Source organism: Camelus bactrianus, chromosome 11 (assembly GCF_048773025.1).
Source record: "Camelus bactrianus isolate YW-2024 breed Bactrian camel chromosome 11, ASM4877302v1, whole genome shotgun sequence".
NCBI classification, from domain to species: domain Eukaryota; kingdom Metazoa; phylum Chordata; class Mammalia; order Artiodactyla; family Camelidae; genus Camelus; species Camelus bactrianus.
The window spans coordinates 67210376-67227607 of NC_133549.1; the positions used below are offsets into that span (position 1 = coordinate 67210376).

General features: G+C 50.5%; 1 protein-coding gene across 4 annotated transcripts in view; it reads left to right on the top strand.

Moving 5' to 3' along the window:
- The window catches only part of SLC29A3 (solute carrier family 29 member 3), a 41011-nt gene extending 38910 nt beyond the window's left edge, over positions 1-2101 (top strand). For all 4 annotated transcript variants that reach the window (XM_010951640.3, XM_010951641.3, XM_045514211.2 and 1 more), the window contains one exon: positions 1156-2101. In XM_010951640.3, the coding sequence (XP_010949942.1) occupies positions 1156-1807 (652 nt within the window). In that variant the 3' untranslated portion in view covers positions 1808-2101. The remainder of the gene's footprint in view (positions 1-1155) is intronic.
- Positions 2102-17232: the final 15131 nt, after the last annotated feature.

A 17232-nucleotide genomic window follows, 5' to 3' on the forward strand; every position in this document is an offset into this window, starting at 1 on the left:
CAAAAATTGTAAAGTACAAACCATGTGATCTAGCAGTTCTAGAAATCTGCTCTACTGGAATACTAGCATAGGTGTGCAAGAATTTGTGTATAGGGATAGTCATTGCACCATTATTTGTAGTAGAGAAAAACTGGAGCTAACCTAAATGTCCATCATTAGGGGAGCAGTTACATTGTATATCCATACAGTGACATACCCTGCAGTGTAGAGACAGAGAGCCATGTGTCTCCGGGTGAAAGGATGGCCACAAGATACGGTTCTTTAGGCAGTTGTCTGTATGCATGTATGTATAATAGCTATGCATGTATTTAGGTAGTTATGTAATGTATTTATATATGTTAGTTATATACTTAGGAATTACATGGTTGGAAAAAGTCTTATAGTGTATATATATAGTTTGATCCCACTTTTGCTTAAGAAATGTAACTGTGTGTGTGGTGTTTGCACATGCATGGAGCAATATACATAAGACTTTTTTTGGCAGGAGGTGGTGGTGATTAGGTTTGTTTGTTTGTTTGTTTAATGGAGGTACTGGAGATTGAACCCAGGACCTCATGCATGCTAAGTACACACTCTACCACTGAGCTATACCCTCCCCCGGCACCAGACTTTTAATGGTCAGTGCCTCTAAGGAATGAGGCCAGAGGTAGGGGGTGAGAATTCTTATTTACCTATGTCATTCCTCTTCTGCATTATTTGGGTTCATCACATCAAGCATGTGTTACTTTTATAATTTAAGATTTTAAATTACTCTGATAATTTAAAAAATAAATGCTACTTTATCTCCACCCCCTCCCCCCCCAAAAAGAACCTAACAAAAATAAGTAAATAAGTGAGCCAAGACTGGAGCCCAGGCACGCCATGCAGTGACCAGTGCTGGTTTCCTCTGTCCCTGCTCGTGGCACGGCCACCACCACAGGACAATGCACTGGAGTCCAGCCTTCCAGGCTGCACCAGGACAGGCAGGCCAGGGACAGTGTGGGCCTCCCTCTGGCTGCCCTGCCGCACATGTGTCATCTGAGGCATCCCAGGACTGTGGGCCATCGGGAGTTTAGGCTTTACCTGCTGGACCTGAAGATCCCCCCCACCTTGTCCCTGGAAATCCCAAGGGACCCTGCTTTCCAGGCCCTCTGACCACTAGCCTCTCCCCTGCAGGTACTACATGAGGCCTGTTTGGCCGGCTGTGTTTTCTGGTGACGAGCAGATGCCCCAGGATTCTGCCAACCCCCCTTTGGTGGTCCCGGGATCCAGTGACTCCCCAACACCACCTCTCCGCCCCATCCTGAAGAAGACGGCCGGCCTGGGCTTCTGCATCATCTACCTCCTCTTCATTACCAGCCTCGTCTTCCCTGCCATCTCCACCAACATCGAGTCCCTCAACAAGGGCTCAGGCTCGCCGTGGACCACCAAGTTCTTCGTCCCCCTCACCACCTTCCTCCTGTACAACTTTGCCGACCTATGCGGCCGGCAGATCACAGCCTGGATCCAGGTGCCAGGACCCAAAAGCAAGGTGCTCCCAGGGCTCGTGCTCCTCCGGACTGGCCTCGTCCCCCTCTTCATATTCTGCAACTACCAGCCCCGCGTCCACTTGCAGACAGTGGTCTTCCAGTCTGATGTGTACCCAGTGCTCTTTACCTCCCTGCTGGGGCTCAGCAACGGCTACCTTAGTACCCTGGCTCTCATCTACGGGCCCAAGATCGTGCCCAGGGAGCTGGCCGAGGCCACGGGGGTGGTGATGACCTTTTACCTGTGCTTGGGCTTGGTGCTCGGCTCAGCCTGCTCTACTCTGCTTGTGCACCTCATCTAGGAGAGGGCGATGACTGGACCTCGGTGCCACACAATGCCTGGGAGCCTGGGCGAGACAGGGAGGAAGTGCCGGGAGGGCTCAGGCAGCCTGTGGGAAGCCTGGAGTTGGGCTCTGCAGAGAGCAGAGCATACCCAGGCCTCATTGTTCCCAGGAGCTGGTACCTGCGCCATGTGCTGGCCAGGCCAGCACTCCAGACACTTTACCAACGTCCTGAGACGTTTGAGGACCAAAAGACGCCCGAATAAGACACAGTTACAAGTTACACCAACAGAAAGCTCCTTGATGATGATTACATTCTGCCTGTGGTTATTCCCTCTTGGGAACTGTGCTGCCAGTGTTCAGCTCTGAGTTGTTATAGGACGAGTACCAAGACCCTCTGCAGGCTCTTTGTCTTCTCCCAGCCTCACTCCTTCCAGCTGATGGCAAGATGTGAGACTCCTTAGCCCTCCCTACAGAGGGGGTCCTAAGACCCAAGCCTGTGCAGACCCCTGCTTTCCACCAGCCAGACTGGGAACCCTGGGATGGCAGGCCTTCCAGGGACCCTCGATTATCTAGACGGGCTCCAGAGGGCCTCCCTGTGGTACCAGGGGCCAAGCATGTCAGGCCTGGTTTCAAACAGGGATCCTTAAAGTGGTCTATGGTCTGGGTCAGGGCTGGGTTTAACGTCCATGTTTACATGTCGAGGCCACTGGTTCAGAGGCCTAATAAATACCTGGGTATTTAATGAAAGCCTTATTGGTGGCTGTATTAGGGTCTTGGCAGGAAATGGCATACTCAAATTGGGTAATTTAAGGATATTTGAAGAGTGGGTGTAGGAACCCTAAGGGGTGTGTGTTATATCCCAGAAATAGTAAGGCCAGTCTACCCCAGGCCTGAAGGAGGGGCACGTCCAGGCTGCCGTGACCTGCAGGAGGCATATTCCCTCCCTCTCTTCCATCTCCTCCAAGTCCCTGTGGACTGAACGACAGCCAAGGAGCAGGCGGAGGATGGAGAGTGGACTGGAGGGGCAGAGGTGTCCATCGGGGGCCGTCAGCCCCTTCCCTTTCATAGGTTGGTTTATGAACATCAGTAGAGCTCTGAAGGTTTGCTCAACAGAATTAGGTGTTACTCTGCCCTGGTTTGTTCTGGGTAGTTGAGTATTTTGAAGCTGTTGTTTGAAAAGGCAACCCTCAGGTTTAGAGCCCCCCCACACACTCGTGATCACCTGATATGGGCAGTAATATATATATTTTAAGGTTCCTTGAAGGTTCTGCAAGGCTGCTCCTTGGAGTGGAGGGGTGCAGGCTGACGTGGGAATCAGGGAGAAAGGAACTACATCAGACCAGAGGTTCTTTCTCAAGAGTCCGGCAGAAAGCACAGATCTTGCCCCTGAGAAGTGGCAACCCTGAGAGTCATAAATCAACTGGCTCCTGCTCTGAAGCGCATGGGCGCTGGCTCCGTGGTGTCCTGCCAACAGCTGATTAAACCAGGAAGCAGTCAGTAACCTGCCCAGTGGCAGAAGTGTATGTTCCCCACCGTCTCAGCCCAGTATACACTCGCTCTCTTTGGCCAGAGAATTGAAAAGGACACCCTTGAAAGGTTTTCTGAAACTTGATACTTAAAAAAAAAAAATTTTTTTTTTAATGTTAAAAATAAATTCTCCCCTCTCCTCTCCCCTCTCCCCTCCCCTTGCAGAAAGCTGAATCTCCCCCTTGGTTTTTTTCACTGCCTTCAACGCTGTTGATCATTTGGGCCATCTGGCTGGCTGGTGACTCATCGCAACCTCAGGTGTCTTACAAATGGGTGGCGTATCTGTTTTAAGGTAAAACATCAGTCTCCGAGCTTGGAGATGGGGACCACCCTAGAGCTAACGGGAGGAGAAGTGGGGGCCTCGTATGCTCGGCTCAAGGGGGATGGCTTTCAGAAGTAGAAGAAGAGGTGCCCTTGAAATGATTTGAAATTAGTGTGGAGGGAAGAGGGTGGCCAGCCGTGACGATGCAGCACTGGGGGAAGCTGAGGAGATGGCAGACTCAGTGCCAGCTGCACCACCAGAGGAGGGGCTGGCTGCTTGGTCCGGGGGAGGATGATCCAGGCTTTCGCCCATTGTCCTTTGTTGCTCACTTTAGTGCAGGCATTTCACAAAGGACTGTTCCTTCTCAGGGAGAGAGGGAGGAAAATAAAAGTACATCCCCAGGCAGAGGTGCAGACAGTGGAGTTCAGGTATCGTTGTCCCCCAGTCACTGTAATAGCAGCTCCTAAGGCTTGGCTGCTCTGGGTCTCAAGTCTCACGTGACCGCAGCAGGCTTATGGAACTAGCGCACATGATTTAGGGTGTGAACAAAACTTGTTAAACAGAAGGGTATTTATTAGTGGGAGAGGTTGTTCTTTGTCTAATAGTTCTCTGATTTAATCCCAAGCAGCAATTTTAAATGCATACTCTTACATATTTCCAGACCATACACATTTTCATTTTCCTCCTGTAATTCAACAAAGAGAGCCAGAGGCAGCCAAATGAGGTGACTCTTTTAACTAATGGGTGACCAGTTCCCACATGCATGGGGACATGAGGAGGCTTGAAGCAAGGGTGGGTATTATTAGCAAGTAACCTTTATCCTGCTGTCTTCAGCCCAATGCTCCCAGGAAATTTCAGGGCCCCCTAATCATCTTGGACATGATGTGAGAGGAGGTCAGGGCAGGACCCTGGCTTCTGAGACCATGGAGTGCTTTAATAGAGAACGTGAGGTAGAAGAGAGAAGGCCAGAAGTCAGTTGAAAGATGATTTTATTCCAGTGGAGGTTACATGTAAAGCCCGTGTTCATCTTGTCCCTGTGTGCTTCCTGAGTGAAAGCATCTAGTGTCTACTTTACCAGCACCACCTCCTTGGTGGCAGCTCTGTCAGTGCCATTTACGCCTGGGGCCTGAGTCACTGCTGCCCTCCACCTACTGGCTGTGGTCAGCCCAGTTCCAGCTTTGATCCTGGCAGGCTCTCACAAGGAATTTCAGCCCCACTAGCTGATGAAGGCCAGGACTAGTCACCTGGCCACAGACCCAGGGTCCCTGGCAGCCTCTCCCTCAGCTACCTAGACTCATGGCCTAATGCTCCCTGTGCCAGATGCTTTACTATACTAGCATCATTCCCCCATCTGTAGATGAACACAGTGAGGCTCAGAGAGGTTAAGTAGCTTACCCAAGATCACTCAGCTACTAAGTGCCCTAGATAAGAAACCTAGGTCTTCCTAAACTCAGGGGTCCTCGCCCACCCTGCCCTCGTGTTCCCACGTTGAACCTTCACTTTCCTTGGTCTGTTGTCTCTATTCCTCATTCATGGACTGGCTGGAGTGTTGTTCTGAGTAGATGTAATTGCGCAGAACCCTGGCACTGGCCCTGGCCTAGTTGATCTGACCGGTGCAGCTGCCCGGAGCCCCTGCTGGATGGGGCCCATACGGATCCAGACCCTGGGCCACGTCAGGCTCACCACTCTGCCCACGCCTTGTTGGGCACAGGATCTTGGGCTGCTTCCAGGCCTGCCCTGTCCAGTCCATGTCAGTCCCCAGCCCCCGCTGCTGAGGTCACCCCAGCATGACTGCTGCTGATGGGCTTGTCTTTGGACTCAGGGTGGTAGGACGCTGAACACAGTTGGGGGTCAGGAAGCTTGCTCCCAGCCCCACCTGGCTGTGGGAGTCACACAACCCCCACTGTGCTGAGCTTATTTCCTCATCTGTAACAGGGATGATAGGGCCAGGGATTGTGACTCTGCTGTGCCCATGACGCACCTGGCCCACTCAGTCATGCCCACTTCCCAGCCCACAGATGCAGAGCCACGCCGGGCTCACAGTGTCTGTAGCAGGGTCATTCAAGGGCACAGTGCACACCCTCTGCTCTTGCCCATGCTGCAGCCACGGTCACGGCCACAGCCACAGCCACACGGGAGGTGCGAGGGCAGCATCAGCTGAGAGGACGACCTCAGCTTCAGGCTGCCATGGGCTTGACCCCAGCGGAGAGCAACGAAGACGGCCATGCTCTCTGCTTCACCGGACCCCAGCCAGCTGACCCAGTGTACCCCACTCAGAACAGTTCCTGCCCTTGACCGAAAGTTAAAGAGAGCTCGGAGTCTGCAGCTTGGGGACGAAGAGTAGTCAGTCATAGGATTCTGATACTCAGCAGAGGCTAGAATTCTGGTTTTGCCACCTCCCAGCTGGGTCACTTTGGCCCAATATTGCTGACACCTTCTCACATCTAAAATGAGAAGACTCTCAGCTGTTGTAAGGATTAATTAGCCCCAGTATTGTAGGTCAAAGTACCTGGCATATAGCAGATCCTCAACCAGTGTGTTTCTTCCCACTCTTTGCTGTTGCCTGGACAGTCTGCTGCAAAGCCCTTCTCCTTCCCCATAGCAGGTACCCACCTTGCCTGGCCCCCAGGCCCAATGCCCATCTGGGCCAGCACCTCCAATTCTGATGCCTGCTGTTTGGTGTGCAGATCTCTGCCTGGGACCTACCCAGACACACCTGACCTGGGCAGGCAGGGTGCAGGGGGCAGAAAGCTGGAAACCCGAGACCCCAGACCAAGCTCTGCCCCTAGCTTTGACCTTTGGGCAAACCACTTCACTTTTTTCTAAGCCTCAGCTGGAAAAATGGACACCCCAACACCTATTCTGTCTTCATCATGAACATGTGACCAGGTATTCAGAAGCCCTTTAGAAACTGGTTGTGTCCAAAATGTTTCCAGGCATCTGTGCTCTAGAGTCAGACTGCCTAGGTTTGAGTCCTCACCACCTCCTACCTGCATGACCACAGGCAAGTTCAGCCTGACTTCTTTCTCTCAACTGACCACAGGGATGACTATAGTCCTGACCTCGTCTCCAGTTGTTGTGTACACTAAGTGGTAACTGGTAATGCATGGAAATCACTGAGAGTTAAGCCTGGTGTGTAATCAGTCACAATCACCTCCTCCTGGAAGGCTTCCTGTTTACCTGACTCTAAACTGTCAGTACTAACCCACTGCCCTTGTTTGCCTTCCTCACTTGATGCCGGGCTTGCCCCGTGTCCCAACTGCCTGGCTCCTCCCCCGCCTGAAGTGCTGCCCACAGTCGGGGCCAACAGAGTCTGCTTGGAGGACCTTCCCCAGGAATGTGGCTTCATCATGCTGCTCACCCAGTGATGTTATAAAAAAGGGAAATAAGGGAGGGGAAGGGAAAGGGAGAAAGGAGGAAGAAGGAAGCAACCAGGGGAGATGAAGGTGGTTTGGGAGTCTGGGGTCTGCTCTAGGATGCAGGTGGGTTTATGAATAGGAGTAAGAGGGTATCAGTTAAGTGCAGAGTTCTGTAAAGATTCCAGCTGTGGCCGCTGGGTCTGACTTTAAGGTCCAGGTGCTTTCCTTCTCTCCTCACCTACCACCTTTTGATGGAGGCAGATAGAAAGGTGTTCGTTGCCCATGGGATGACACTCTGTCCTATCCCAGGGCGGGGGGTGGTGGTGGTGCCTTTAACCTTGGAAGAGCACTCATTGGATGAGGTCCTGCTTCTGTCTGAGGTGTCAGAGACTATGATTCTAACAAGAATGCCCTGCAAGGTGCTGGCCTGGTTATGAGCCTCTGTAGCAGGATGAAGGCGGGGTCTGCATCACAGTAAAGGAGGTGCTGATTACCGAGTCCCTGCAATGGACGGGCTGTGCCCACGTACAATAACCCTGCCAGGTGGGACTGGCATCCCATTTCACAGAGGAGGAAACTGAGACTCAGGTTAAGTCTGCGAGAGGCTGAATTGGGAATCAGACCCGGGTTGGCAGAAGCCTGTCTTCTCTCCTCTCCACCCTGCTGCCTTAGAAGATTCAGAGGGCACTTTCAATGTAAGTGGTTTGAGGCTGTAAGGAGCCGCGGGCCACATGTTGGGTTGGCGGGGTGGGGTCTGACACATACAGCCTTTCAGGAGGCTGGATTAACATGTTAGGTGTGTGTGACAGTGTTCACCCAGTCTGCCCTCAGTGTGGCTGTAGGGTTTGGTGCGGGGTCACTGGTCTTCGGTAACCAAGGCTGCAATCTTTATAGACACTTGAACCAGAAGCTTATCAAGCCAAAGGTAGGGCTTACAGAGATGTGACAGAGGCGGGAGTTTCACTGGGTGGAGTTTACAGGTCAGACACCTTGAGTGTATCCTCTCCAGGATGCCCCGGAACCATGGGGCCCACCTTCCCAGACACAGAGTGAAGTGTGAAATCCTGGGATGACCTCACATCCTATCCCTGACTTAAACACAAGCCCAGAGCTGGGAGGGGCCCTGAGGTCACCGACTCCATCCCCTGCCTCTTGGCAGGCTGATACTTGGGTTGCCCTGGAGCACTGGCCTGTGCTGCCCATCAGGTTCTTCCAGGTTGAGTCCTGGAACCCCTGAAAGATGGAGCATCCTCAGTCCTGCTCTTATTCTGGACACAGCTCCACGTTCCCAGAGCACCTCTCACACATTTCACTCTGGACAGAAGGATGTGGGGCCTTGTCCCCAGCAGTTTCACCCGGCAGCCTCCATCCCTGTTGCTCTGGCCCCAGTCCCGCTCCCTGGAGTTTTATGAGGACAGAATGTTCTAATGCCCCTGGACTTCTTAAGGCCTTCCTACTTCCTTCTAAGACCCTTACAGAGGTCTCAATCGGGGATCCCTGGGTGGAATGAGAGGTTCATGGAACCCTGAGGTCATATGTGGAAGTTGGTATGCTTCCCCTGGATCAAGGAGTCATAGACATTCCATCAGACTGTCAAAGGGGTCGTGTTCTAAGGCTTCAGAGCCCCTGGGTGCCAGGCCACAGTGACTGTCCCATCTAGATGGTGTCCCTGAATGGGGTGCTGTGCTGATGGGTGGGACTCTGGAGCCAGGCTGCCTGATTTTGAATCCTGTCTCTTATGAGTGATTTTGGGCAGGTTTCTTAACCTCTCTGTGTCTGTTTCCTTATCTGTAAAAAGGGGTTGTCATAAAGATTAAATGAGTTAATCTACATAAAGTTCTTCATCTGTGCTAACGTATTACTTCTCCCTGTCACCCTGTGAGGTTGACAGGGCGATGAGGAAGAATGGTGGAGACTCTTAATTCAGTAATAGAGCCCTTGCCTGCAAATGTGACAGGTCCTACCAGCTATCCAGTGAGATCACTGCAGAGAGGAAGTTGGCACGCTGCTCTCAGAGGTGGGAGGCCTCCCTTTAGAGAAGCTGGGAGACAAACCAGATCTGCCAACATTTTCAGTCACAGGGCACAGGAAGCTGGAGTTAGCTTTAGGTATGAGTCAGAAGCCATACACCTGAAAGGGCCTGACATGCTGGCCTGTGAGCATCTCCACAATGACCTTCTGGAGGTCACCCTGTCTAATCTGATTTCCAGAGAAGCAGAAGAGCTACCACTAACTGAGCACTATGAACCAAGCACGTTAACACATAAACCATTCGATTACACTATGAGGAAGTATTATTCCCATTTTATTGGTGCCAAAACTAATTTTCAGACACAGCTGCTAAGTGGCAGAGCTGAGATTCAAAGCCAGGTCTGTCTGACTCCAGGACTCCAGCTCCTAAAGATTATGACAGCAACAGCCCTCATCAGAATCACTGGAGCACCTGACAAAAGTGCAGACCCCTGTACCCACTCCCAGGGATTCTGATTCCACAGGTCTGGGGTAGGGCTTGAGAATGTGCTGTGACAAATTCCTAGACGGTGTTGATGCTGCTGGTCTGGGAAACCCACTTGGAGAACCAGGGTGCTAGACCACTGGACATGGATAAGGGGCTGTCAGGAGCTCACATCTGGCCCAGAGAGAGAGCAGGGGCTCTATCTGCTCCTGTTATAGTTGAGAGCACAGAACTGGAAGTCTTTAATGAAGTGAATGCATTGAGGACACTCATTCATTGTTCCTTAAAGTGATCACAAATCCAGGGCATCTTCCCCACCAGCCCCCAAAGCTGGTACCCAGTGGTGGCTTTACTCCTCAGTTGCATCTTTCCCACCTGCTTCCTTCACCATCAATGCTCAGGAGGGAGGAGGTAGTGAGAAAGGGTGGGCCTGAGAGGCAAGTCAGCCCTAGCCCACCACTTGGAGTTGGCAAGCTGGAAGGAGCTGTGGTCTCATTCCTTCCCGGGCATTCTATAATTGGGGAACAGCGGGGTGGGGGTGCAGAGCCGCCTCCTGCCAGGGCGGGGGTCACACCTCCTACCTGTTCTCTGGTGCTAATTAGCTGCTGAAGTGGTGTGAACTGTTTTTCATTTTGCTGAGTCTTTGCTGAGCCTCGAAAAGGGAAATGAGCCGTTACCAAATAGCAGCCCTTTTTGAAACAGAAACTGAATTGACTGCATTTTCTAGTAACATTTGGTGGGCTAAGAATGCAGAAGTCCAGCTTGACTTTATCAAAGTTGTCTTTCAGAAGTTGTCTCTGGCTCACCTTTTGCTCACAGAGTTCTGGGAGGGGCAATGGGAAGGGTCAAATGCCAAATGTGCTAGCCTGTTAGTGCCACACCAGTTGGTATTTAATGGCTGACCCATGGCCTGTTATGAGGATGTCAGGAAATTTCCCTTCCCCTGCTTTTTGCTGCTTCAGACCCTCAGGCTCTGCCCTGTTGGGTAAGGACTAGCCAGCTGAATTCTTGAAATAGAGAGCCAGGGTGTAGGGCTCACAATCAGGGGACTTCGGGCAAGTCACTAACCTGAGTGTCCTTACCTGCAAAACTGGGATATTGATCTTGCATATCTTACAACCCTGATCAGGGCAGAGTGCCCCATAAACTGCAAAAGGCATACAAGATATAAGCTCCTGTTATTATTAAACTACTCTAGATCCCTTTGTACCTTATCCCAGGAAGCAAGGAATCTGTAGATCTAAGGGGACATGACAGCCTGGAGCTCACCTCTTCCCATTTCTGGACCATCCTCTGGGTACCCAGGATCCATTGCCTAAATGGGCTCAAACTGCAACCAGGGCCTGGGCAGGCTCTTTCCTCGGTCCATCCCCTCAAGGGCAGACTGAGGAACTTCTAGACTCAAGGGATGGCTGTGTGCAGGTGGTCCTGAGTTGGGACATATGGCTGAGATATCCACATCTCTGCACAGATGATCCCCTCCAGGTGTGGGACTGAGTCATCACAGTTCAGAGCAGAACTCTAAGAATAGTCAGAAAATGCCAGATTGAAACTTGACCTGCCAGGTTGTTATAAAGGTGTATGTATCAAGGTAGAAGGGAGGATATATTGTACTTAAGTTTGTTAACTGATTTATAACTTACATATTGAAGATACATGGTATTTGGGTCTCCATCTGTACTCTTGCCCTGGATCCACAGATGTTCCTTTTTATTACTAGAAGTTTGAATTCCACTTCCTTTGAGCCAGGCCAACCTCTTATTTTCCTCTTTCTGTCTCTCCTATTTTCTCTTCTCTGTCTTCCTAAATGTTCGAAGCTATGCCTTATTTGGAAATGTAGCCGCGACTAGTAGAAATTCATCTAGATTCCAGCGGTCCCCTTTCTTCTCTTTCTTAAACTACTTTTCACGCTCTAGCACAGACCATGGACAGGGACCATGGGTCTTCCCTGGTCAATGGCTGTCCTCCTTTTTGTCTCCTAAGCAGTTTCCAGACAGCGGGTGTCTGTGCCACTTCAGAGCTAAGAAGGTAGAGCTCCATGCTGCTGCCACTATGGTAACCCTGAAGCCATGGGCTTCATCCTGCGGGATGAGGGAGGTCCTAGAAGCCTAGAATTTCATACAAGGACCAACTGTAGGAAGAGTGGTGCTGCCTAGTCCTCACCCATGTCCATCCTGGAAGGGTGCAGGTCCTCAGCTGGCAGAGGGGCAAAAATCAGCTGATAAGAGGTAGCAGCCAACAACTTTACCTATGAGTTAAGGACCCATCAGGTTCCCCTACCTCTTCCTTGGCCTGCTGCTGCTGATGTCATTATCCACATTTTGCCCCATATAAAACCCTTTCCCAATGTCCCCTTTCCTGCTCAGATACCCTTTGGCAATGCAGAGACCCTGATCCAAAAGTAGGGTCGCTCGCCTCTGTGAGTTAAGTCTCCCCTGCCCAGAAGGTAAGACAGAAGAGCTGCTGCCTCCCCTTGCCTTCTGCGGCCCTGGGCAGATGCAGCCTGTGGTCACAGAGCCTCTGGTGCACATCAAATTCTGCTGAACGGCTCTTCCTCTCACCTGTGCCTGAGGTGGTTGTGTGTAGAGAAGGGCATGGGGAGAAAAGGCTTGTGGTGGACCCACTAGGGGGTGTCTCCTGCTCCCTAACTGCCCCACAGACCCTGAGAGAATCAGCCCAAATGCTGGCTATTAGACAGCTCCAAGGACTGTCTCCGCCACTGTTTCTCCAAGTGTGGAAAGTAAACTACCATACTGTACTGGGGGGATGTCGATGCCCCCTGGCAGAGCATTCAACAAGAAGAGAATCTCAGCTTGTGGAAGGTCTTCCTTTTTCAGTTCTTTCAATCCTGATTACTCACAGGAGGCACTTTCAGTTTAATGCCTGAATGTCTTCAACATCTCACTAAAACTTGGCTGTTCTCCCTTTTTAACAAAATGAGCTCAGGCTTTAGTTCAAGGTCTTGCCCGTTAGAACTGAGAACTATAGTTTTTATTTGTATTTCTTTTATAGTTTCTTACCTTCTATTTATGACAGGTGATATTGGTTTTCCAGTAAAGTAAGGAAATAGTTTGCTCTTTAAAGTAAATGTAAGTAAAACAGCTGAGTTACAGAATATCAAATTAAAAGATACACGTAGTACTTGGATATGGCAAATATCACTCGTTTATTATTTTAAAGGCAGGGAAACTGAAACCCAGGCAGGAGTCCCCAGAACCCAGGATGGTTAAGTGTCTCTGACATTTAGGAAGAACACAGATATCTATCTATCCTGAAAAATCATAGACTGTGTTCTGCTTCTTGAAGGTCATGGACGAGGTAAGGCTGCCTCCTAAGTTCAGGCTCCCATTAACTCCTTTTGTGGCTGGTGTTTTCACTACTTCCATTTTAGACAATAAAAGTGAGAACTTTGGAAGTTACTGATTGTTCCCTTTAAAGTCCGGGCACAAACTTGGCCATTTTCAGAGGCAAAGTGCTTCATCCCTGTAGCTAGCAGTGACTGGGAGCCAGGAGAGAAATGGGTTTAAAAATAGAAGTGGAGAGAAGTGTAAGTAGGAAGTAGAAGACACAGCAGCTTCAACATTTTTAAGGATTTGAAACTCCGGAGGGGGGCAGTTACAGCTCCTAGACTGTCCCTTTTGGACAAAGCAATATGTCCCTGACAAAGCTCTGGCCAAAGTCATCCTTTAATGCTGATGTGACTGTTACTACTTGTTACTATGACTCTGATGATTTGCCCACTAACTTTGCCTCAGCACTTGGTAGGTGCCTGGCATCTGGCTGAGACTTCCCATCTTCTCATCCATCCTCACAAGAAACCCTTAAGTTAAAATCTTGGCCTCTGGGGTTACACTGCTTGGGGCTGGAAATCTGGCCCTTTGGAACTATGTGACTTAAGGCAAATTAAATCCCTCCCTGAGCCTTAGTTTCCTCATCTCTCTAAAATAGGCATGATGATATAGCTATCTCTTAGGATCAGAATGCTTCTATAATAGAACGCTTATCAAGGGTAAAAGGTACTCAATCAATAATAATGTCACTTATCGAAATTAGCACCAGTGTTACGGAAATGACGCACCAGCCAAGAAACAAGCACCACTCGGAGGGTTGGAGTACTCAGATGTATTATGCCGGCGGGCTCAGAGAGGCTTCTGCTCCGAAGCTCTGAGCACCTCCAAGACCTGCGCATGAGGTTTTATAGGGTAAAGTACAAGCTTAGGGTATTTGGCCAATAGGCATGGAACAGCTTTAGCAGCATCATTATCACAAAAGTGGAGGCAGGGAGGCAGCAAACCAACATTCCAAAGCCAGATATGTATCTTTGAAAATCCAGCTGGCTAGCAAAAAAACATGAACAGCAAATCAACACTAATTAACCTAGATTTACAAGTTAGTCCAGCAGAACTCAGATCAGTATTCCAATACTTAGATTTGTGAGTTATCCTGCCAGCCCAGCCCAGACTCTCCTTCACATTCCTAGACTTGTGAGTTCTCTGGTTAGACCAGCCCGGCTTTTCCTTCACACCCGGAAGGCAAAATTTCTCTAAGTCATTCTACCTAAGGTCACGTAGCTGACCAGGTTGGCTAAACTGGTGGGATAAGTCCAGGCGTGTTCGGACCTCCGGGCCTCGAGGCCCAGAGCTGGCATGGTGTGGAAGGGGCTACTGGAGAAGGGCCTAGGCCACCTGGTGGGTGCTCCAAGCTGCCTCCGGGACCCAGCTCTGTTTTCCCGGGGCTCGGACGGCCTGAGACTCACACTGCTGTGACCTGCCAGGCGGGATACGGCCCCTTCAACCCCACGAGGTCGGCCCGCCTAGCGACAGGCGGCGACACCCGGCCCATGGCGCTCAACTAGGCTGGAAACCCATCCCAACCTTACCACAGACGCCCGCCTTTCGGGAGCCCAAACGACCACCTACCTTGAAACAGAGGCCGGAGCGCGTCTTCCGGGAGCCGTGGGGCATGCCGGGAGTGGGCCTCACAGCCAATCCCCGCGCGGGGGCGGGCAGTGGTTGCCCGGCAACGGGGCCGGGGCCCAGGCTAGGGGCGAGGCCTGTGAGGCAAAGCAAACAGGTGTGGAAGCTGGGAGAGGTAGGAGACCTGTCAATCCCGGAGGAAGCTGCTCTTCCTGTTCCCAGTTCCTTCACTCCCACCTGGACTTGAAGGAAACAGATGATTACCAAGACAAATGATAATAAACAAGAATAAACCATGGGAACTAATAATAATAAAAAAGATACTGATTTATTGAGCATTACTGTAGGCCTGTCTCTTTACAGTGATCATTTCATTTGATCCTCATTTGATCTTTCAGGGAAAGTATGATTACAATCCCCATTTTGTAAATGAGTAACCAGGAGTTCAGACAGATTAAGCCCCTTGCCCAAAGTAACTCCGATAGAGAGTAACAGCTGGAATGTGAGCCTAGGTGGTCTTGAACACAGGTGGTCTGTGTTCTTACTGAGTCAAGTAGTGGACACCCATTTCAATTCAGCAACAGAAGTCTTTGTTCCTAGGAGGTGTCTCCTGACACAAATGCACAGACTAGAAGTTGAGATTTATGTTTTATTTGATGGACATTTCTGAGGACTCGAACCCCTTCAGCCTGGGATGAAAGCTCCCAGATCACTCTGACGGACTGCTCTGAAGAGGTAGGGGAGGAGCCAGGATATATAGGAGTTTTACAACAAGACCAGGTAGTCGGAACATTAAAGGATTACTTGTTAACTGAAGAAAACCAGACATCTCAAGTTAAAGAATTTAGTGCTTTTCTATGTATGGGAAGAAGCAAACATTTGGGCTCATTGAATTCATTCCTTTGACAAGCATCTAGCTATCTAGGGCCATTATCCTGTCCTTTATTATTCACCATTGTGAGTGGCTGCAGAGGCCAAGCTGAAGGCCTGTCTTCACTGTGGGGTGTTGGCAGCAGCTGCTGATGACTTGATGGCTTCAGCATTCTTTGTTTACTGATATGGCTTGCAGTATTTTTTGTTCACAGAGGCCTACCTGAAGGGGCCAATTCAGGTTTTATGGGACCTGAAGCTTAGACAATTTGGGGGCCCTCTTTAGGAAAAAGAAAAACAAATTGCAAATATAAAATCAGGTACCAAAAAAAAGTTGCTTAGAATGAAAAAAATCACAATAAAACACTTGCTAATTTTACAAATATGTGATCATGTGAACCCATTGCTAGGGCCCTACACAGAGGCATCCCTGACCCTTAGCTGCCACTGAAGTCCCTCAATCAGGTGTCAAACTACCTTGCAGGCTTCTCTGCCCTTACCGTGACCATCCTGCATCCCAGCCACAGGCCCTCCCTTGGCTGGACCCTAGCAGTGGGTTTAGTAGGGCTTTTGGGACTGTGGCAGCAAGCTTGGCCTGCCGGATGATCAAATGGAAGTGTCAGAGTTAATGCCTTTGGTTGGAAGCGGCCATTAGCACTGATAGACAGAGTTGGTGGCCATTGGCTGTCAAGTAGGATCACACGGAGACATCTTCTTGGTGGTTCTTAGGGTGTGGTCCTACAGCACTTGGGAACCTGTTAGAAATGCACACTCTCAGATCCCACCCTACACCTACAGAATCAGAAACTCTAGGTGGTGGGGCTCAGCAACTGGTGTTTTGTGTTTTAACCACCCCTCTCACAGAGCCTGATGCACAATCAAGTTTGAGAACCATTCTACCTCACCGTTTCCCAGAGTTCCCTGTGGCCTGGAGTCCCCATTGTCTACAATGGTAACCAATAACACCCCCCCCCCCCTTTTTTGTCTCCTTCCTTTGCTTGTCTCATTTCCTTGTTCTTCAGCTGGGGCTTCCTAGATCATCTCCAATAAACTACCTGCACTTGAACCCTGGTCTGTCTGCTTCTAGAGGAACATCTGTTCAGGGGAGAACAGGAGGAGGTGTCATTGCCCAGTGAGGCGGAGGGTGGTGGCTGGCACCCACTGGAGGCTGAATGCTCTGCTCAATGCTTTGCTTTCATTGTCTCAGTCCACACCCCACCCCTACATGAGGAAATTGGAGTTTGGAGGATTTAAGTGGCTTTGAAGCCGTGGCTTTGAAGCCAAGGATTTGAACCCAAATCTGCTTGAGTCCCAAGGGTGAGCTCCTTACCTGCAAGGGCAGAGGCCCAGCCCACATTATGTGTGCCTGTCACTGCTGCTCTCCTCCGGGCAGGCACGAATTCAGTTTTGTTGTGAGACAGGTTACACTCTGTGCCCTTTGAACACAGCCAGCGCATCCACTGTGGGACGTGCCAGCCTGAAATGGTGGGTGCATGGGCGTCACAGAGGGCACAGCAAGAGGGGTCCCTTCGCTCCCAGTGCAAAGGTCCTTTTATTCCAGCACCCTCAAGGCTGGTCCCTATGCCCTCCAGCCCACAGCTGTGCCTTTAATCCAGAGCTGGAGTCTTTCTATCACAGATACTGGAAATCTGGCCAGCTCTGCAGCTGAGGGTGCTGCTTGGTGGAGGGGTGTGGGTGGCGGAGGGGGAGGGGTGTGTGCAGACCCTGAACTCTGCTTCCTTTGTTAGAGGCCCTAGGTCGCTTGGTTCTGCTTCAGGAAACTAGTTTTCCCTCCCTTGTCACCCACACCTCTAGGCTTATACCCTTCTCGTTCTCTGGGCCCATAGCACCTGAGGCTCCCAGCTGTCTTTCTTGTTAGGGTTTAGGGTTAATATCTCCCCACTCCCCTTTCTTGTGATCCAGGAATGATGGCTGTGTTAACAAATCGGGGGTAGATGGGGGACACTGACAAGAGTGGTTCTGCTGTTGACTTCGGGCAAGTCTTTTTTTAACCCCTCAGAGCCTTGTTTTTCTCATCTGTAAAGTGAGGAGCC